The sequence below is a fragment of the Pristiophorus japonicus genome, chromosome 8, assembly GCF_044704955.1.
Source record: "Pristiophorus japonicus isolate sPriJap1 chromosome 8, sPriJap1.hap1, whole genome shotgun sequence".
Classification (NCBI taxonomy): domain Eukaryota; kingdom Metazoa; phylum Chordata; class Chondrichthyes; family Pristiophoridae; genus Pristiophorus; species Pristiophorus japonicus.
Genome location: NC_091984.1, coordinates 216,189,924 through 216,213,228, shown reverse-complemented (window position 1 = coordinate 216,213,228; position 23,305 = coordinate 216,189,924). Strand labels below are relative to the sequence as shown.

Here is a 23,305-nt window from a genome sequence, read left to right as displayed (position 1 = left end):
ACTGTGGCGGCCTCCCGGGGCGGAACCTTTGTCCGCGCCCGCGCTTTCCCGCCAGCGGAGACCTCGCGCCGGCCCTCGGAAGATGGCGGCCCTGCTCGACAACTCAATTTCCCCAAACTCGATTTAAACCGGCTCCGAATCACGGGAAACAGCGGCCCTGGCGCCGAGTGAATGAGGGCGGTGAGTGCCGACTGAGTCGCCGCGGATTTCACTTCAATTGTTTCTGTTGGAAGGTCCCTAAACCGCACGGGTTAATGTGTGAGCCACGAGAGTGAGCGACTGAACCGCAGGCCGCTCCCATACCGACCCTGTGCCCACCCCACAGCGACACCGACCTTGTGCCCATCGCACAGCAACACCGACCCTGTGCTCTGCCCACCCCACAGCGACACTGACCCTGTGCCCACCCCACCGACCCTGTGCCCACCCCACAGCGACACCGACCTTGTGCCCATCGCACAGCAACACCGACCCTGTGCCCACCCCACAGCGACACCGACCCTGTGCCCACCCCACAGCGACACCGACCCTGTGCCCACCCCACAGCGACACCGACCCTGTGCCCACCCCACAGCGACACCGACCCTGTGCCCACCCACAGCGACACCGACCCTGTGCCCACCCCACAGCGACACCGACCCTGTGCCCACCCCACAGCGACACCGACCCTGTGCCCACCCCACAGCGACACCGACCCTGTGCCCACCCCACAGCGACACCGACCCTGTGCTCTGCCCACCGCACAGCGACACCGATCCTGTGCCCACCGCACAGCGACACCGACCCTGTGCCCACCCCACAGCGATACCGATCCTGTGCTCTGCCCACCCCACAACGACACCGATCCTGTGCTCTGCCCACCCCACAGCGACACCGAACCTGTGCCCACCGCACAGCAACACCGACCCTGTGCCCACCGCACAGCAACACCGACCCTGTGCCCACCCCACAACGACACCGATCCTGTGCTCTGCCCACCCCACAGCGACACCGAACCTGTGCCCACCGCACAGCAACACTGACCCTGTGCCCACCGCACAGCAACACATAGAAAAATAGGTGCAGGAGTAGGCCATTCGGTCCTTCTAGCCTGCACCGCCATTCAATGAGTTCATGGCTGAACATGCAACTTCAGTACCCCCTTCCTGCTTTCTCGCCATACCCCTTGATCCCCCGAGTAGTAAGGACTTCATCTAACTCCCTTTTGAATATATTTAGTGAATTGGCCTCAACAACTTTCTGTGGTAGAGAATTCCACAGGTTCACCACTCTCTGGGTGAAGAAGTTTCTCCTCATCTCGGTCCTAAATGGCTTACCCCTTATCCTTAGACTGTGACCCCTGGTTCTGGACTTCCCCAACATTGGGAACATTCTTCCTGCATCTAACCTGTCTAAACCCATCAGAATTTTAAACGTTTCTATGAGGTCCCCTCTCATTCTTCTGAACTCCAGTGAATACAAGCCCAGTTGATCCAGTCTTTCTTGATAGGTCAGTCCCACCATCCCGGGAATCAGTCTGGTGAACCTTCGCTGCACTCCCTCAATAGCAAGAATGTCCTTCCTCAAGTTAGGAGACCAAAACTGTACACAATACTCCAGGTGTGGCCTCACCAAGGCCCTGTACAACTGTAGCAACACCTCCCTGCCCCTGTACTCAAATCCCCTCGCTATGAAGGCCAACATGCCATTTGCTTTCTTAACCGCCTGCTGTACCTGCATGCCATCTTTCAATGACTGATGTACCATGACACCCAGGTCTCGTTGCACTTCTCCTTTTCCTAATTTGTCACCATTCAGATAATAGTCTGTCTCTCTGTTTTTACCACCAAAGTGGATAACCTCACATTTATCCACATTATACTTCATCTGCCATGCATTTGCCCACTCACCTAACCTATCCAAGTCACTCTGCAGTCTCATAGCATCCTCCTCGCAGCTCACACTGTCACCCAACTTAGTATCATCTGCAAATTTGGAGATACTACATTTAATCCCCTCGTCTAAATCATTAATGTACAGTGTAAACAGCTGAGGCCCCAGCACAGAACCTTGCGGTACCCCACTAGTCACTGCCTGCCATTCTGAAAAGTACCCGTTTACTCCTACTCTTTGCTTCCTGTCTGACAACCAGTTCTCAATCCATGTCAGCACACTACCCCCAATCCCATGTGCTTTAACTTTGCACATTAATCTCTTGTGTGGGACCTTGTCGAAAGCCTTCTGAAAGTCCAAATATACCACATCAACTGGTTCTCCCTTGTCCACTCTACTGGAAACATCCTCAAAAAATTCCAGAAGATTTGTCATGCATGATTTCCCTTTCACAAATCCATGCTGACTTGGACCTATCATGTCACCTCTTTCCAAATGCGCTGCTATGACATCCTTAATAATTGATTCCATCATTTTACCCACTACTGAGGTCAGGCTGACCGATCTATAATTCCCTGTTTTCTCTCTCCCTCCTTTTTTAAAAAGTGGGGTTACATTGGCTACCCTCCACTCGATAGGAACTGATCCAGAGTCAATCGAATGTTGGAAAATGACTGTCAATGCATCTGCTATTTCCAAGGCAACCTCCTTAAGTACTCTGGGATGCAGTCCATCAGGCCCTGGGGATTTATCGGCCTTCAATCCCATTAATTTCCCCAACACAATTTCCCAACTAATAAGGATTTCCCTCAGTTCCTCCCCCTTACTAGACCCTCTGACCCCTTTTATATCCGGAAGGTTGTTTGTGTCCTCCTTAGTGAATACCGAACCAAAGTACTTGTTCAATTGGTCCGCCATTTCTTTGTTCCCCGTTATGACTTCCCCTGATTCTGACTGCAGGGGACCTACGTTTCTCTTTACTAACCTTTTTCTCTTTACATATCTATAAAAACTTTTGTAATCCGTCTTAATGTTCCCTGCAAGCTTCTTCTCATACTCCATTTTCCCTGCCCTAATCAAACCCTTTGTCCTCCTCTGCTGAGTTCTAAATTTCTCCCAGTCCCCGGGTTCACTGCTATTTCTGGCCAATTTGTATGCCACTTCCTTGGCTTTAATACTATCCCTGATTTCCCTTGCTAGCCACAGTTGAGCCACCTTCATTTTTTTGGGAACCTGTGCCCATCGCACAGCAACACCGATCCTGTGCTCTGCCCACCCCACAACGACACCGACCCTGTGCCCACCGCACAGCAACACTGACCCTGTGCTCTGCCCACCCCACAACGACACCGACCCTGTGCCCACCGCACAGCAACACCGACCCTGTGCTCTGCCCACCCCACAGCAACACCGACCCTGTGATCATTTAACACCAAGACCCTGAGCTCACTCAACACCAACACTCAGCCTGTACCTGGCCTGACCAGTGCCCACCCCACACCCAGCCCGACCTGTGCCCACTGCATGCCCACCAGGGGTCGCTGGTTATTATCAGGAGCCGGGTCCCTCAATAATCTAGGAGCAGCTGATACCAATGAACTCAGCATTATCCTGGAATCGAACTTGAGACCTTTCTGGTATGCATGGTTCTGCAAACAAACACTTAACCAGATCCAGGGATTGTTTTGGGATAAATTTTAGTAACAAAATGGCAGAGTTTTCACTTTTAATTCAAATAAAGTGCCCTTGATGGGCTTGAGAACCGAGTGATCGCACAGGCACCAGTAGTACGGAGTGAACCCACTTCCAACTGGATTATTTACAATCCACCTATTGTACTGTTTCACTGAAGGCCAAATGGAAATATGATTTATGCAGTGAAGTTGGCAAGTGCTGCATTGTTAACTTTATCATTCTTCAGATGAGCGATAAACCAAAATCCCATTTAGCTGTTCCTGTGATTTAAGATGGATGTAAAAGATCTCATGACACTGTTACATGTTTGCTTTAAATATTTCCTCATGCATAGCGATGATGGTCACTCCTGTAAGTGGTCTGAATGTCTTATGTTCAGGAGTGTGGCCATCCTGCCCAATATGTAATTACACAATAGCATAACCTTGGGGTGTAACAACAGTAGCCCCCTGGAGTCTGAACTTGAGATCACCTCTTTCTCATGTGTCATCTCCAATCTTTTTTGAAAGTAGACTGAAACACTTGGTGAGACGAGGCTAGTTAGAATCCTGCTTTATTTCACACTCATCAAGTGAACATACAGTGGATCAGTCAAAGCCAAATTGCACTTACTTAACTCATTCCTCCAACTCCCCCTACCCCCTCAATAACATGGGGTAAAAATAATAAACCTTGCACCCTTTCCCCTCTATAGACTGGTTGACTTGTTTTTGGCATTGCCATTCTTTCAAGGCTACTTGTAGCTCTAAGCTCCCTTGCGCCCCCTTGTTAAAAACTTCACTGTCCATGTGTCCCTTTGCCCTTTTTTCTCCGTATTCCCAGCTAGGGCATTAAAAAATATAGCTGGGAGTGAACTTTTTTTCTACTTCATTACTGAATATGACCTGGTCACGTACTGCTTGCAACTCCTAACCAAGAAGCTCCTTTTGTTAAGTTTTGCTGATTCTTTTTAATCCTTAACAAATATCAGGCAATGGCGGACATCAGGTTGATTGGCACCTAAAACAGAAAGAAGTTGGCTCTGAATTCACGGCCCCTACAGATGAGTATGAGGTACGTATGTGTCCATAGAGGCCCCGCAAGTTCCAGGTTTAAGCATGCAAAGCGCATGCGCCTAAACCCGGAACTTGCGATCTGTCAAGAATCCTCTTGACAGATCGCACGCATCCAAGAGTAAAGGGCCTCCGCAGGTGGAGAGTTCCAACTTCTGCCCAGTAAATGCCCATGAAATTCTTAAGACAGCATAAGACTTTTAAAGGACAGCAACAGGCATTTTTTAAAATAATTTAAAATTCTATTAAATAGACCCTTTAAAATATGTAAATTTATTTTATCAAAAAATTAAATTTTTGTTTTAAATAATTAACTACATTCAATTTTGATTAATTTTAAATGTGATCTTTAATTTTTTTTTTAGTTTAAACGCTTGAGTGTTTTGGGGGGTCCCCATTCATACTTATGGTGAGTTGCGTATTTATGGAACTCATCATAAGTATGAATGGGGATCCCCCTATTTGGATTGGTTGGACCGGTCCACGTGATCCCAGGGCCACATACAAAACGCTTATGTGCCTGGAATCCGTGAGTTTCCACGCAGGCCTTCGCGCAGAGGCCCAGGACCAGAAGTCTCCGTATCGCCGGGACCACCGGGTAAATTCGTAGAAATTTTTCACGTTGGAGGCACCCGCCCGCGGGAAGCCTCCGATCGCAATTTCTGGGCCCTTAACATCTTGGGTTGAAATTCTTCATCCGAACCTAAAATATCTCTCTGCCTCGGATACTGAATGATCAGCATTGCATTTCTAGCAATTTCTGTTTTATTTCAGATTACAACCATTCATGATTCGCGGCATAACTAAAACTGCCTATTTCCAACTCTGTAACATCGCCTGTCTCCGCCCCTGCCTCAGCTCATCTGCTGCTGAAACCCTCAGCCATGCCTTTATTACCTCTAGACTTGACTACTTGTACTCCAACGCACTCCTGGCTGACCTCCCACATTCTACACAAACTTGAGGTCTTTCAAAACTCCGTGTCCTAACTCGCACCAAGAGGGTAGTGGGGGTCTGGAATTCACAGCCTGAAATGGTGGTAGAGGCAGAAACCCTCACCACATTTTAAAAATACTTGGAATGTGCACTTAAAGTGCCGTAACCTACAGGGCTACAGACCAAGAGCTGGAAAGTGGGATTCGACTGGATAGTTCTTGGTCGGCCGGCGCGAACATGATGGGTTGAAATGGCCTCCTTCCGTGCTGTAAATTTCTATGATTCTATGAAGCCCTGCTCGCCCATCGCCCCTGTGCTCGCTGACCTACGTTGGCGCCCGATTAAACAACATCTCGATTTCAAAATTCTCATCCTTGTTAACAAATCCCTCCCTGGCCTCGCCCCTCCCTATCTCTGTAATCTCCTTCAGCCTCACAACCCCGAGATGTCTGTGCTCCTCAAATTCTGCCCTCTTGAGCATCCCTGATTATAACAGCTCAACCATTGGTGGCCGTGCCCCAACTCTGGAACTCCCTCCCTAAACCTCTCTACCTCTCTTTCCTCCTTTAAGACACTCCTTAAAACCTACCTCTTTGAACAAGCTTTTGGTCATCTGTCGTAATTTCTTCTTGTGTGGCTCTGTGTCAAATTTAATTGTTTTGTCTTTTTACACTCCTGTTACTACATTAAAGGCACTATATAAATACAAGTTGTTGTTGATTTGCTTTTTATTTTTTATAAATATCGGACCATATTTTTGGAATAGCAAAAAATGATCAGTCTCTAGGTTCAGATATTACAACAAAAGAGAAGTTTGAGCTGAGCGTGGTAGATTTGACTGTGCAGGTGCTATTTGTGCTGGACTGTTGTTCCACCACGTTTATTGTTGCCATGTTCTACATTCTTTTATCTTGCAGGCAAAAATGTCGATGTCACATCTGTACGGGAAAGACAAGGATGACGATGAGGTGGAGATGGAACGGTTTGAGATTTCAGACTGGGACTTGGAAAATGAGTTCAACCCAGACCGTGTGCGCCACCGTCAGACAAAGGAGGATGCAATCTATGGAATGTGGGCGGAGAATGATTCTGATGATGAGAGACCAAGCTTTGGGGGAAAACGGTAATCCAGCGCATTGTATGTAGTAACTGCCGACACTTATTTGTCAACACATGATGAGAGCTGACTTTTTTCCCCACCCTTTGCCTTCTGCTCCTGAAGGAACTGAATAATCCTTCTGGGTATCATCAGCTTTCTGCTAGCTTGAATAAGTAGCTATACCACCATGTGTAATGCTGGACAGTGAAGGTTGACCGGATTCTTGTATTTGTTCACCTTGGCACAGCCCAGGATTAAACCTGTGATCAAACCTCTGACTTGCTTGGACTTTATTGCAAAGCTATTCACTGTCTTAACCAGTGGAGCATTAGGGAGTTCTAAAACTCCTGCTTTATCACACAACTTATTTATACATCTCCGCGTCCTTGCTGAGTTACATCAATGCACTGAGATACCCTGCTGTGTAAGAAATTAATGCAATTGCCCCTGTACTGGCTGAGATCAGTTAACTTCGCCAGGGCAGAAGTAGGGCCATCTTTTTCAATTTCTCAATTGTTGGGTTATTTTGATTCTCCTATCCATCTTGCACTATTTCCTTGTTAACAGGCTGTCCAGGTGCTCTGTCAAACTGCTTTGTACCCAGCAGCTGCGCGGGGTTGAAACATCCCAACTGACTTGGCACTATTTAACATTTTTTACTTAAAATATCTTGCCGATGTTCATGTTGGGATTTAGGCTCTCTGTTTTTTCTCTCCTGGCCACGTGGAGACTTTGGGGTGCAAGGCTGCCCTCCACAACTCAGTGGCACCGGTTGACACCACACCAGTACAATTTGTTAATGAACAATCGTGTCTGTGTGCTGCGGTATGAGTGGAGAGCCAGTTGTAACGATATTGTTTGTCACCAGTGAGGACAATAAGATCTCACTAATCCGCCTGTAACGGCTCATGGGTTTTTGGACAATTATCTAACTCAATCAACAGCTCTGTTGGAATGGACAGTATATAGACATCTGCTCACTGGTCAGAATATGTTTAGTACTGGTCCTCCAGATGGATGCAATTGCAGCTTAGCTAATTATTCAGAAAATTAATTGATTTATCTTTTGGGAGCCAGGCAATATTTATGTAGAACCTATGTTCAGGTTCCTATGTGCTTGCTATCCCGATTCCCTTGTGCCCTTGTCTCCAGATGCCTGCAAAGCTGTACATTGGAGTTAAAGAGCTGCAGTTAGCTTTTTGATGACAGCTGTGCAATAACTTTGCTGTATCTAAACTTGGTGATATCTGTGCTCTTTCCATAGTTCCAAAGATTACACTGCTCCAGTTAATTTCATCAGTGCTGGAATCCGTCGACCGACAGCTGAGGAAAATGAGGACGAGAAGGACTCTGATGGTTCTGACGAAGAGAAAGTTAAACGAGAAGAGTTTCCAAAAGACTTTGCGCCAAAGAAACTGAAAACGGTAAAGTATTCAATCAATACTTAGCATGGGTCTAGGCTTGCCTCTGGTTAGCTTCCCTTCAGACCCAAAACAAGAGACAATCCTTTTATTAAAAGGCACAATAGAAGTGATGGGCTAACTGCCATCCTGTGGCTCAAGGCAGGAGGATTCAGGAATACTTTCAGCAACGGTCTTACGCTATCTGAACATTTACCTTTAGAAAAAAACATTTTTTTTAAGTATGTACTTCAAGTGCAAGAAAAATTTCCCATCAAATTCTGTGAATTTTAAGCATATTCTTTGAGATGTGCCAGTGAGATTTATTTTTTTCTGCCTTGATAATTCTATGTAGACATCCTATTTTTACAGACACCTACAGTAACCATACACAGACAGGAATGTTATACCATGAAATGCATAATGTATTATTGGGCCTTTCCAGTAAAGTTTCACATCTAAGTTACTAACTGTTCAATTTTTACTTCAGTCAGGAGAAAGAGAGATGGGGTGATTAGAGGATCTGTGCATTGTTTTGTTTATTTTGAGAATTCAAAAACGATGATTTTGTTTACAGGAAATGCATTCATTATTCTTCGTAAAAATCAAGGGTGTATATTTAGTCAGGCTATAACATTATTTGAGTTCGTTGTTCCAAAACCAAATAAATGTAAGATTTTTGAGACAAAGTTTCACATGTAAACTGTTGTCAGCTAATTGTTTACATCAGAGAAATGATAATACCACTTGTGCTTCATTTGTTTTTATGGAAAATTTGGAAACTATTATTGTTTATGAAAATAGTTAGTTATGCATGCTGACTTAACTATTTATCCAGCTTGGTTGAGTAAAACATGAAATAATTATTTTCCAGGAACTAAACAAATATGCTTGTTTCACTGGTTCTGGGCAGAGCCTTTGTAGCCTTCTTTCCAAAATCTTTCATTGGAGCTGTGTAGTCCTCCCCCACTTCCAAAAGTTCTTTCCCCACCCCCCATAAAGAAAGGTTGTATACTGACTAATTGATGCTCCTCCAGATGTGGTTTGGAGACGTCGGGTTTTCTTTATCGAATAATAATTATTTTTTTCACAGGGTGGCTTTTTCAAATCTAGTTCGAAAGGATTCACAGGAGGACATCGATCAAACCAGGAAATTGGCACCTGGGAAAAACACACCAAAGGGATTGGACAAAAACTGCTGCAGAAGATGGGTTATGTACCTGGGAGAGGTCTTGGGAAGAACGCACAAGGTACAGTTATCAGAAGGTTTACTAGTAATATTAATGACAATTCTCTGTAAGTAACTCATTCTACAAAAGGTATTGAGTTCACTGGTGAAAGTTGGTGAGGGCTGAATCCATCCGCTGGGCTCCCATGCAGGCCCCTATGTGTGAAAGTGCTGTTCTTCTGATGAATGCTGATACTCCAGTGGAGCAGGGAATAGATACACGATGGAATATTTTGCACTGGGAGATGACCCATCTAGGAACAGTCGCTATTTAATATATAGGTGAAAGAGTCAGATGTTGATCGTTCCTTGACTTTCCAGACAACGGAGGTAGATTTTCAACTTGCCGCCTAGGTGTAAAACTGCGTCGTAGATCGCCCGTTGTAGGAACAGCCCAATTGCCAGTGCCATTAAAATCAATCTGCATTCTAAAATCAGTGTGCACCTTAACTCAAAGTCGGTCAACCTGTCTCTGCATCGAAATGTGTGGATGAGTTTCGTGATCAATTCCTTGGATTTGTAGACAGTTTGGGACTGGATGACAAACTGGGTTAGACATGGACCTATGACCTCTATGACTTGGGATTACATCCAGCCTAGACTGTTGGGATAAAAATCTCCTCTGTCTGCTAGCTGTAAGCATGATTTCTGATAGGTAAGGGTATCAAGGGATATGGAGCAAAGGTTGGTAAATAGAACAGAGATACAGATCAGCCATGATCAAAGTGAATGGCGGAACAGGCGTGTGGCACTGAATGGCCTGCTCCTGTTCCTATATCCTGACTGAGTTACCTTAAAGCTGGTGCTCCTTCTTGTGCCAGGCAGCGGGTAATAAATAGTGAGCACAGATAGCCGTACGTGGTTACAATCTGCAAGCTCCACATGAGGAAGATTTGTGTTTTAACAAAGAGCAGGGTGACGTTTCTGTGAAATTATTTGACTGCTGAAGTTCTGGAAACATTTTTGAATACATTTATAAACCCTTACAAACTCTCATATGTGGGTTCCAAAATGTGATGGGTCGAGTAGGCATGAGAAATCCACTCAGGAACATCTAGTACATGCATAACATGCATCTTCCAATCTATATTTTTAACCATATACCACCTCCTCTATTATGGCTCCATCTATTTAATCTCCTGAGAAAAGTTAAATTCATCCATGCAACCGCTGCCCCCCTCCCAATCTAACCTTTTATCCTTTACTGTACATCCTAAACAAATCGCCTTCCTTGACATAACAGTTTCATTGTTTCATCAGCTCCGAACCATCCCATTCCATCTTCTGCACCAGTTTGTACATTTAGGAGGTGAGCAACCATGTCGGTGGTAACATAATTTCTATTACCGTGCAGGCATTGTGGCACCAATTGAGGCAAAGATGAGGAAGGGAAAAGGAGCAATCGGTGCGTATGGGTCTGAGCGAACGGAACAGTCACTGAAGGATTTCCCCGTTGTGGACTCGGATGAAGAAGCTGACGAGGTTTGGAACGATAGATAAAACTCTTGACCTGATGTTGTACTTGTTGTTTGAAACACGCCACCCCCATCTTGTTGTGAAGGTGCTGTTCTAGTTGGGGATGGTTCAACAGATGGTTGTTTTAATCCTGATCTTGCCTCCATTCACACACTTCTGAGCATGGATCACTGGAAAGCAATTAGAATAAGAAACCCTGAATTATTTCTTCCCCCTCCCCACCCCAGAAGCACCCAGGACCAGTTGTGGTGCCTCTACAGCTACCTTGCCTGAGAATCAAACTTCCTTTGGTCTGTATTCTTAGTGCTACACCAGTCAGTAAAGGGACTGCTCGTAATGGGATGCAGTACTTCCATTAATATTGGCAGTTGCACTAACATGTCACCCGTTTCTAATAAAGTAACTTCAGCTGGTAGATTGGGGGGAAATAGTTGGAGCAGTGTCTCCCCTAGATGCCCACTTCTTCCCAGCTGACTACTAAACAACGTTCGTACCTGCTTTCAGAAGCCATAGCTCGGACTATTCATTGAAATGCTGCATGAGAGGAGTTACATTATCCCTTTAACATTGCCTGCAAAATTCATGCTTCCTATTTCAAGAAGGATTATGCACTGCGGAGCTGACAGCTACCAGTGTCACAACTTTTACTGTTTGTTTTGGGAAGGTGGAAGTTATATTATTTTCTTCCCTCCAACCTGATCTTTCTCTAGAGTTTAGAAGAATAAGAGGTGATCTCGTTGAAATATACAAAATTCTTACAGGGCTTAAAAGGGCAGATGCAGGGAGGATGTTTCCATAGCCTGAGGAGTCTAGACAACATTCATATCTGCTTTCAGAAGCCCTAGCTCGGACTATTCATTGAAAGGCTGCATGAGAGGAGTTGCGTTATCCCTTTAACATTACCTGCAAAACTCATGCTTCCCTTTTCAAGAAGGAGTCAAAATCTCAGAATAAGGGGTCGGCAATTTGGACTGAGATGAGGAGAAAATTCTTCACTCAGAGGATGGTGAATCTTTAGAATTCTCGACCCCAGAGGGCAGTGGAGGCTCAGTCTTTGAGTATATTCAAGACAGAGATCGATAGATTTTTGGATATTAAGGGAATCAAGGGATATGGGGATAGTGCAGGAAAGTGGAGCTGAGGTCGAAGATCAGCCATGATCTCATTGAATGGCGGAGCAGGCTCGAGGGGCCGAATGGCCTACTCCTGCTCTTAATTCTTATGTTCTGCCGAGAGCGTGGCGACCTGCTCTCAGGCCTCTGCCAGTGTCAGGTTGACATACCCTACACCTCCCCCCCCCCCCAAGTTGTCTGCCTCACGACACGTTAATCCACTGTTTTGAGCCTCCACCCCTGATGGCTGTGGTAGTTCATTGAGCTGGGATTCACATGAGTGGACCTTTGAGGTTGAAGACCGTTGAAGGCCTGTTTCATAGTCTGTAAATAATGTGGGGCAGTCAGTACCCAGTGACTGATTAACCCTCTGTGTTCAGGATTTTCAGAAGGAGATGAGCCAGTGGCGGAAGGATCCCACAGGGGGGAAGAAGAAACCCAAGTACAGCTACAAGACTGTGGAGGAGCTGAAGGCGAAGGGAGCAACCAGCCTGGGCAGGAAAATGGCTACCCCACAGGCAGAACTCTCTCAGGTCAAGGTGCGTGGGAAAGGGCTTTCTCCTCATCTGCAGACATTTAGAAATGTCCACATACAATTTTGAACTAATTCGTGCTTGTCATTTAAAACAGCTCCCACTGAATTCCGGGCAGGTTGGGTAATTGTCACACAAAACAAAACCATCATGCGATTTATAAAACTCTTGACAGCGTCAGGCTAAAAATGCTGGTTTACAAAATAAATGTTTAATGTTGTGGCATATTTCCCAACCAGTACCAGTAGTTTTTAACCTGAGTGACTGTTCGAGGTTTCAGAGGGAGGTGAGCAGAAATTAACTTTTGTTTTCAGGATCTTTCATTACTGCAACAGAACACGATGCCCCTCGGTATATTTATTCTGCCAAATTGCATATTTCAGTGATGTAAGGCTTCCCTGCATGACCTGTGACCCACTATCCCAGATATTTTGCATGTGAGGTCAAGTAGAAAACATGTGCACATTCCAGCACCTCCTTGCAACAACATAACTTCCAACAGTGAGAGCAATGCCATGTGAGATCTGTTTTCTATCAAACTAAAAATAATGACAGAATCGTTACACTTCAGATGTTACAATCCAAAGTGTCAAAACATATTTTAAGGAAGAAAGCTGTGCTGTTTTTTTTTACCTGGCCTGTCAATCTACAAACTTTCTTCACCAAACCACACATTAAACTCTGATTGCTCTTAGGACCTATTTATACCATTTCTCCATACAGAATCTGAGCGGTGGGTGGGTGACCTTATAGGACCGTGCCAGCTTAAGCGCCAAACATCATAACTTGTGCTTCACATCCCAAACTACATGTGAGCAATGCCACGGGAGATCACTTAGGGTTTAAAGTTGAGTGAACTGATTGGACCTTTCTCTTGTGTTCCTTCCAGCAATCTGATTGATTGTTGGCAGACTAGTGACCGTTAGGCACTATAATTTTGCCCTTTACTATTTCGTGACACCATCCCCATCGGTCAGTGTTGCAGCATGCCTGAAAGGAGCTCTAGATAGGCTGAGACCACAGCTGACCGGTGCTGTCACTGACTGTGCCAACGCTGTGATATTTGCAAGCAGCAGGTGTCTTCACAGCAGCTGGCACAACTCTGCTTACAGCTTTCTGTTGACCCTGAAGCTGCAAAGACAGTTCCCTACAATCCTTGTCAGCTAAGTGCGACGGTGCCTACAAATATGGTTAGTGGCATCTTGGTGAGTGGGACAATCGGGCTTTTCTGGCTGATCATACCGGCATGCCTTTTTCATGCCGTATAAAGCATGATATACTCTGGGTGGTTAGAAATGTTAACTATCTCTGAGGTGGCCACTAATTCTCAATGTTTTTGTTATCAAACCTGCCCAAAAGCTTGGAGTTGGCGGAAGCTAAAAGACAGATCGATACACCTCCAGCAATATCTCCTGCCATTTCCACGAGCACCTAAATCACATAAATAGCGGTAAACACTTTTGTCAAGTAATCTGGTCCTAATATTACCATGATAACAGATTAAGATGACTAAAACATAGTGGACAACTGGTTATGAAATACACTTGCCTGTGTGATTGCATCAGAAAATGTGTATTGAGAGGTTAAAAATAGTAAAACTAGATTCCATACTAGTTGACAGCTGATTAGTTGGGTAATGACTGATCGAAATTGAGCCATTGTGACATTCTAACTATCTAATTCACCATGTAGGTCATAGACATGACGGGAAAGGAGCAGAGAGTCTATTACAGTTACAGCCAGATGAACCAGAAGCATGATATTCCTGATGACACGCATTCCCCAGTCAAAGATGCCAAGTCAGAGGGCTTTTCCCTCCCAGAGCTGGAACACAATCTGCAACTGCTCATTGAAATGACCGAGCAGGAGATCATCCAGAATGACCGTCAGCTGCAGTATGAGAGGGACATGGTGGTCAACATCTCCCACGAGAACGAGAAGCTCTCTGAAATCCTCGCCCATGAGGATAAGATCATAGACAAGCTCAGCAATATCTTGCAGATTGTGGAAGACTGCGAGAAGAGACTGCAGCCCAACTGTGAAAATGCGTTGACCCTGGAAGAGTGCGCAAAAATTTTTGAGATGCTGCAGGAGAAGTACTTTGAGGAGTACAAACTGTTTGACCTGGCCGAACTCTCCATTGCCATTGTATTTCCACTGCTGAGAGAATTCTTTAAGGCCTGGAATCCTTTGCAGGTAAAGACGACCGCCTTAAAAGTGAGTAATTGTGATGCCCATTATGGTACTGGGTCATGCATACTAGGATGATCGCAGGTTTGATGTGCCCAGTGCCTATGGGCTAATGAGAGGGGGAAATTTCCCAGTGTTCACACTTCTGGTCGCTATCCAGTGTCCTGGTGGAAGGTGTGCTTATGTTGATGTTGAGCGAGGACAGTCTCCATGGTTGAAAAACCTGGCAACACTCACTGTCAAGATTCACACATGAAGGAGGATCAGTTAAGTGACACAACAGAGGAATGCTGTCACCTGTGAGTCCATACTCCAGCAAGATTTAATACCTCACCATGCTGAATCAATGTCAGACTGAATATGGCAAATTTCATTCAGCCTCTTTCTTCTCCTTGAGGACTTGGTAATGCAATGCATTCAAACTTAATTCTGGTGCCTAGGGTCAGTTGCAGCTCGAACAGAGGGGGTGATGCACTACACAGCACCTGCCCTGTCAGGGTTTCTTGGTAGTTACTGCAGACAATGAGGAAGAGAGGGGTCCATCCCTCATATTGACGAGATGGGCACCAAATGGGCAAAAGATAGAATAAACAGTTTTATTTCTGTCCTTCATTTAGGACAACACATATGGCTTAGAGGTCATGTCCAAGTGGAGGAAACTTCTAGAACGAGACCAGCTGCAACATGGAGGGTGTGATATGTTGTCGTTGGACCCCTTCCACAGGTAAGAATGAACAATCCACACTTTTAGACTGATAATTAGAATTGCCAGCAATCTCCAGATTGTGGAACAAATTTGGTCTGAAGAGCGACTGGACTTTACATACTCCTCATTTCAGTCAGTTCAAACCTCTTATTAATTAGAGCAGCTCACCAAATTAGCACAAATCCGAATGTTCCAGGTTTGATTTCCCCACTCTGTGCCTAGTTGGGCTGCTACAGTTGGCTTCAGTGTCCCTGGGTGAGGGAGGAGAAAAATCAGCCAAGGCTCCTACTCCTATTGAGACATGCTGAAAAGTCCATCAGGTAAGAACAGGATTCGGCTTCGTTGTGGTGACCCTCAAATTCAAATAACCTGCAGAATGGTGACTTGGGAAAGGTACTGGAGAAAACCATTCTTTAGCAAGATGTTACGATTTGGCGTTTCTCTCAACACTTTAAACTTGTGTTCGCACCATAAAGGCAGTTTCCATAAGCAGACCGAGTCCTACAAACACAAACTTCACCTTTATCTGTGGAATAGTGCTGCAGTACGAACAATTACCCATTTTCATGTCTACTCTGAAAGACAGTATATAGCATGCATCAGACTGTTAGATTCAGGATTTATTTACAAGATGTTGCACTGAGTCAGAAAGACACAGCAAGAAACTAGTCAGACAATATTTGACTTGTACAATGCATAAATTATTTCAAAACAAGAGGCAGTATTTTTGACTGAGTCTCTGATAGCCATTACATGAGAGATGACTCATGTGAATCCCCGTTTAGCCGCCTGTGGCTTAGGCAGTGCAAAGCAGGGAACTAAAATATACCAGAAGACTAGTAAATTAACTTGGGTGACCTTCCTTTAATGTAGAGGTGGGCCCCTGACCAGAAAATCAATTGAGGAACATAGAGAGTGAACTGTGTATTCTGCTTTTGAAATCCCATCTTGTTCTGTTCCTGCACGCCTGTCAATTCTTTCAAACAATGTGTAACCTGAATTCTTCTCGGATCAAAGTTTCCTTGATGTTTCAACCATTTAAAATGTAATGAATTAGCCTGAAAGCTCATAGACTTTACTACTTGCCAGTAATTGAAACCATACTTTGACAGATGCCTGCCATTTAATTGTCAAATACCAGTTGTCCTTGAGATGACCAACAATTTGATTAGCACCCGGAACCAAACTTCTAGATCCTGGCCCACGTACAGATCAAAGAACCAACCCGTGTCTTATAGACATCCGAGCTTCTGTCTCTGTTTTAAAATTTGGCCAAGTGAACTCAGCTTCCACCTTATTGCGAGTTGTTTCAAAGTTCAGCATAAAACACTGAATTTTTTCTCTATTTATCTTTCATCACATGAGCGTTGGCACCTTGGTGTGTGAGCGAGCGAGCAAGAAGGGGACGGGGAGGGACATTAGGCTAAAATTGGGGCGAGTCTGGCGATGTAACTTCTTTACAGTGTGTTGGAAAATTTGGTCTTGATGGGCTGAATTAACCTTTCTCGGTTCCGACTTATTTTTCTTTCTCTTCGCGTTGGCAGGTTGATGTGGGAGGTGTGGATGCCGTATGTCCGTAATGTTGTATCCCAGTGGCTGCCCCGGAATTGTGCTCCTATGGTAGATTTCTTGGAGAACTGGATGCCGGTGATCCCTCTCTGGATATTGGACAATATTCTTGAACAACTGATCTTTCCTAAATTACAGCGTGAGGTAGGATCTTCTTCGTACAGTTTGAGATAGTTGTGATTGTCACTTAGTCTGATAAATCCTGGGAATAAGCAGTGCATTAAAGGTCATTCGTAACATTTTGTTAATATTACAAGGCACCTTTGCATATTGACCTTTAACTGTCAAAATTTTCATTTGACAAAGAATAAATCGCTACCCAGAAGAAGGAAAATTAAATGAATAGAGAAAGAAGCTGGAGCAGATGGAAAGTGGAGTTGAGGTTGAAGATCAGCCGTGATCTTATTGAATGGTGGAACAGGCTCAAGTGGCGGAATGGCCTACTAACTGCTCCTATTTCTTATAGAGAGCAAAGGAAATGCCTGAAACATCCAAACTGAAGAAATGGAAATTAAATAGGGGGATCAGGGCTGGAGGGAGAAAGGAGAGACTGAAGAAAGGGAGCACCGCAAAGGGAAAGGCACTCTCTACCAACAGGTTCTACCAGGTTGCCAAGGATGTGGACTTTTTACAGAACTGATCAGGGCCGTCAGTAGTCAAGGAATCAGGGCGGCTGGGGAGGGAGGAAATACTGGGGATTGCAAGAGCAATTGGCCTACTGACTACTGGAAATGCGCAAATACAGTCATCAAGAAAGGAGAAACATAAGTAACTTCAGCCATTCTCACTCGTCAACACAAATCTCTTGTGTTCCTTTTAGGTTGAGAGCTGGAACCCTCTGACGGATACAGTCCCAATCCACGCCTGGATCCACCCTTGGCTGCCACTGATGCAGATGCGCCTGGAACCCCTGTATTCACCGATCCGCAACAAACTTGCCAATGCATTGCAGAAGTGGCATCCTAGTGATTCTTCCGCAAAATTGATCCTGTTGCCCTGGAAGGACGTGTTCACACCAGGATCCTGGGAAGCCTTCATGTTGAAAAATATTGTTCCAAAGTTAGGTGAGAAAACACATGAACATAATTTATATTGCAACTGGAACATTTCTTGTCCAGGAGGGTTAAAATGACCACCATTGTCTTCGATCCCCGCTGCAAAGTCCACTCCCTAGCCACTGACTCCATTCCTCCTCCCGGCCAGTCAAAACCAGACTGTTCACCACCTTGGCATCTTATTTGACGCTGCGCTGAGCTTTTGACCCCATGCTCCTCTCATCACCAAGACTGTCTACTTCCACCTCAGTAACATCACCCGTCTCCGTCACTACCTCGATTCATCTGCTGCTGAAACCCTCATCCATGCTTTTGTTAGCTCTAGACTCGACTATTCTAGTGCTCTCCTGGTCGGCCTCCCACCTTGCACCCTCCATAAACTTAAGTTAATCCAAAACTCTGCAGCCCATATTCTAACTCGCACCAAGACTCGTTCACACACCACCCTTGTGCTCGTTGACCCAAATTGGCTCCTGGTGCGGCAACACCTCGATTTTGAAATTCTCACCCTTGTTTTCAAATCTCTCCATGGCCTCGCCGTCCCAATATCTGTAACCTCCTCCAGTCCTACAACCTTCCAAGATCTCTGCACTCCTCCAATTCTGGCCACTTGCGCATCCCTGATTTTCTTTGCTCCAGCATTGGTGGCCATGTCTTAGGCTGCATAGGGCCTAATCCCCTCCTTAAACCTCTCCACCTTTCTACCTCTCCTCCTTTGAGACATTCCTTAAAACCTACCTCTTTGACCAAGTTTTTGGTCATCTGTCCTAATATCTCCTTATGTGACTTGGTGTCAAATTTTGTTTGACAGTTGTTCCTGTGAAGTGCCTTGGGTTGTTTTACTATGTTAAAGGAGCTATATAAATTCAAGCTTTTGTTATATATCTATTTCCCTTTTGAAAGTCTCTCAGGAATCTGCTTCCAGGCAGTGCAATCAAGATCATAACAACTCGTTGCGTAAATCAAAATCTCATCTCCCCTCTGTTCTTTTGCCAATTACTGTAAATCTGTGCCTGGTTACTGACCCTCCTGCCACTGGAAACAGTCTCTCTATTTCTGGTTTGTTGCAACTAATTTGAGGATCCCCTATCCTTCGTTGGGTTGAAGAGGTGCTGCTTTAGGAAAGTATCTGCATACATTCTACTGCTAACTTGTCACAATCAGCAGGTCTATAAAGTACTCTCGTTCATCAGGATTCCTTGTAACTATTGGAATTTTTTTAGAAGTGCTGTTGGTGAGACTATCTTAAAATAATTTAATTCTGGATAAGTAACTTTAAAAAAAATTAATTACCTGGATGTGGGTGTTGCTGACAAGCTCAGCATTTATTGCTCATCCTTAGATGCCCTGAGAATGCCATGGTGGACTGTTTTCTCGCAGTTTGATACACTGAGTGGCTTGCTAGGCCACTTCGGAGGGCAGTTAACAGTCAACTACTTTGTTGGTTTAGTGTGGGACTCGTGTCACATATAGGCCAGAACGGTTAGGACAGCAAGTTTCTTTTCCTGAAGGACATTACTGAACCAGCTGGGTTTTTAATGATAATGTAACAGCTTCATGGTCACTTTTACTGATACCAGCTTTTTATTGACAGATTTAATTGAAACTGAATTCAAATTCTCAAACTGGGATTTCAGAATACTCTAGATTATTAGTTCAGGACCCAGGGTTACTAGTCCAGTAACATAAACCACTGTACTATCAGCCCCTGCAATTCTGCACAGCACCATTTTGGTTTTAGGCCTATATGTGTGAGTGCTGTCATTACATCTAAATATCCAAACTTAACACTTCATTGACAGCATCTCCCAAACACGCGACATCTACTACCTAAAAGAACAAGGGCAGCAGGCGCATGGGATCGCCGTTCTTTCATCGTCGCTGGGTCAAAATCCTCGAACTCCCTCCCGAACAACATCCCGTGGGAATACCTTCACCATATGGACTGCAGCGGTTCCAAAAGGCAGCTCACCACCACCTTCTCGAGGGCAATTAGGGATGAGCAACAAATGATGGCCTTGCCAGTAACTGCCACATCCCAGCAACTAATATTTTAAAAAAATCTCCGGTCTGTCGTCAATAATCCCCTAAAAAAATTCATTTTAAAAATTAAGATGGTTTAGAAGCCCCTTCAATTGGAAATTTGATACTGAGTGGCTGTTGTTAACCTCTGACAGGGATGTGTTTGACACTGTGTTTGTTTCTGACAGGGATGTGTTTGACGCTGTGTTTGTTTCTGACAGGGATGTGTTTGACGCTGTGTTTGTTTCTGACAGGGATGTGTTTGACGCTGTGTTTGTTTCTGACAGGGATGTGTTTGACGCTGTGTTTGTTTCTGACAGGGATGTGTTTGACGCTGTGTTTGTTTCTGACAGGGATGTGTTTGACGCTGTGTTTGTTTCTGACAGGGATGTGTTTGACGCTGTGTTTGTTTCTGACAGGGATGTGTTTGACGCTGTGTTTGTTTTTGACAGGGATGTGTTTGACGCTGTGTTTGTTTCTGACAGGGATGTGTTTGACGCTGTGTTTGTTTCTGACAGGGATGTGTTTGACGCTGTGTTTGTTTCTGACAGGGATGTGTTTGACGCTGTGTTTGTTTCTGACAGGGATATGTTTGACGCTGTGTTTGTTTCTGACAGGGATGTGTTTGACAGAGTTTGTGATCAATCCTCACCAACAACATATGGATACCTTCCATTGGGTGATGGACTGGGAGGACATGGTCTCACCATCCAGCCTCATCGGATTACTTGAGAAAAACTTTTTTGCAAAATGGTTGCAGGTGAGTTTGCAGGCCTTGTGATGATCGAGCTCATATTCATTAAATTCCTGCTTACCTCTGACTCTCTGATTACAGAGTAGTTGTACTTTGTTTGCTGCCCATTGGAGTGAATGGGCAGCATTTGATCCATTAGAATTGTATGCAATGAGGGGAAGCAGGAAGTGGTTTATACAATACATTGTCATACAGCTTTATTTCAATCTCATTTACAACTTACATTTTTTTCTTTACTGTTTACTGCAACTGGTAATATGTAATCTTTATTCTCCTCTGAATTCCCCAAATTACCCCTCTCTCCTGTCCAGGTGCTATGTTCGTGGCTGAGTAACAGCCCCAATTATGAAGAGATCACTAAATGGTACCTAGGCTGGAAGTCCATGTTTTCTGACCAGGTATTGGCCCACCCAACGATCAAGGAGAAGTTTAATGAAGCCCTGGACATTATGAACAGGGCTGTCACCTCCACAGTTGGTAAGTGACTCTTGGTTTTATTTCTCCTGGACCTTCTCCAAAAGATATTTGGGAAGGGAGAGAAAGAAGGAGAAATGAAGATCACATAGAAAAGGGGAAAAAATGTGACTGTGTAGCAAAAAGTTCAAGAAAGAAAAAAACAAGTTTTTTGAAATCCTTTGAAAAGGTTACTGCAGAATATTTAAAGTCTGGACATCCCAATGCGCTTTATAGCCAATGAAGTACTTTTGAAGTGTTGCAATGTAAGGAAACGCAGCAGCCAATTTGCACACAGCAAGAACCTACAAACAGCAATGAGATACATGACCAGATAATCTGTCTTTTCTGTGATGTTGGTTGAGGGATAAATATTAGTTTGGTTAAGTCCCTTTGGTGCTTTTACAATGCATCCTAAACACTTTTAAAAGCATTGAACCAACTTAAAGCTGGTTTCCAGTTACCACTCAGAACATGGATTTTCTTCATGTGGAGGTGGATTCCTCAAGGGGATTTCCCACACTAGTTGGAGAACTCCCTACAATGCTGGTAAAACCACACCCTACCACAAGCCGAGTGCTCCCACACCTCATGACCATACACCACCACACTTGCATTGCCCCTTCCAGTGATGCTACAACTTGGGGGCAATCTCACAATGCCACTATCAACTCCCCAATACTGTAGCAGCAACTTACTTGCATCCTGGAACACTTTCTCTACCATCTTCCTCTGCACCTCCACTAGCAGGAGGGTGTAATTGCAGCACAACAAGTTTACATAGGACCTTTCCAATATAAATGGGAATGAAAAGATTTTATAATGGAAAAGCTGATAGGAAGTACGTACAGATTTAAGATTTTTAATATATTATAAATATATTGCATCTCGAGGCATTAGTGAGGGGTTTATTCAATAAGCTGCTGAGCCATGTAAAGCAGGAAAGTCCCAGATTTTATCCTTGTCCCGGGCTGAGTTAGCTGGGTACTACAGTTGGCCTCAATGCCTCTGGATTAATGAGAGGGTCAAAAAGAAATTGATCACGTGCCTGCTCCTGTTCACTACCAGTGGCCCCTGCTGTGAGGAAGGACAGGATATCTGTAAAGTTCCCTATGATGGAATAGCCTACTAACAAAGTGTTAACTCCATGCATCTTTTCACCATGTTCCTCAGACCTTTTGCTGTGTGGAAACTCATCTAATTGAACCCATTTGTACTGTTCACTTCCCTGGTAACTTATTCCCAGCTCTGTTAGCCTCTGGGTAGAAAAATAGTCCTCCTCTTCCTATTTTACCACTGCTTCCTAATTTTAATGTGCGTGCCTTCACCATAGTGCGCAGTTAGCCCACAGCAATTTTGTAAATCCTTGTCTGTAGAATTAAAAGTTTTTCTTCATTGTTTTGCTTTCAGGTGGTTACATGCAGCCTGGAGCTCGGGAAAACATTGCCTACCTCACCCACACAGAGCGGCGGAGAGACTTTCAGTACGAGGCAATGCAGGAGCGGCGCGAGGCTGAGAACATGGCACACCGGGGCATCGGAGTCAGCTCCACCTCTATTCCAATGAACTTCAAGGACTTGATCCAGGCCAAGGCCGAAGAGCATAATATTGTCTTCATGCCTTTGATGGGCAAACGCCACGAGGGAAAACAGCTCTACACCTTTGGCCGGATAGTCATTTACATTGACAGAGGAGTTGTGTTTGTACAAGGGGAGAAAACTTGGGTGCCAACATCACTTCAGAGCCTCATTGACATGGCCAAGTAATACGAGGTGCAGAAACTTGCTCTACTCTCCCTGTTCACTCCTTTCTGTTCTATTCTTTCCTTCCAGTGACTGCAGTTATACAAGAAGACTTACAGCAGTTTATTCGGGGTTGGGGGAAGAGACTTTCTCAGTGAGGACAGACCTTCACTATTCTCTGTGTTTATTTGGCTCTTGGTCTCCAAGTAAAATCCTTATTCACCGACTCACTAACATTTGGTACTTAATGAGTCAAATACAGTCCCACTTTGTTACCTGTTGTATTTTTTTAAAAACATGTAACACTCTATGTTTATTTTAATATTTGTTTATTTATGAACAATAAACCCTGATGTCATAACAGTATCAATGTTTTAGTCTCAGTAAAATGATCATATGTTAAACTGATAA

General features: G+C 44.6%; 1 protein-coding gene across 1 annotated transcript; it reads left to right on the top strand.

Annotated features, from left to right (window-relative positions):
• The first annotated feature begins 59 nt into the window (after window positions 1-59).
• Window positions 60-23,260, top strand: tfip11 (tuftelin interacting protein 11). The gene is made up of 13 exons (XM_070887905.1): window positions 60-180; window positions 6,473-6,678; window positions 7,919-8,078; window positions 9,148-9,304; window positions 10,637-10,764; window positions 12,251-12,409; window positions 14,096-14,599; window positions 15,211-15,317; window positions 16,844-17,012; window positions 17,689-17,932; window positions 20,563-20,705; window positions 21,011-21,176; window positions 22,563-23,260. Exons 1-13 carry the CDS (start codon window positions 172-174, stop codon window positions 22,916-22,918), a joined length of 2,508 nt encoding a protein of 835 aa, XP_070744006.1. The 5' UTR covers window positions 60-171; the 3' UTR covers window positions 22,919-23,260.
• The last annotated feature ends 45 nt before the right edge of the window (window positions 23,261-23,305 follow it).

Bases quoted from the DNA above. Each gene is read 5' to 3' on its own strand.
- tfip11 (XM_070887905.1), top strand. The intron at 14,600-15,210 runs GTAAAGACGACC...TCCTTCATTTAG, and splicing joins AGGCCTGGAATCCTTTGCAG to GACAACACATATGGCTTAGA. The intron at 17,933-20,562 runs GTGAGAAAACAC...TGTTTCTGACAG, and splicing joins AAATATTGTTCCAAAGTTAG to GGATGTGTTTGACAGAGTTT.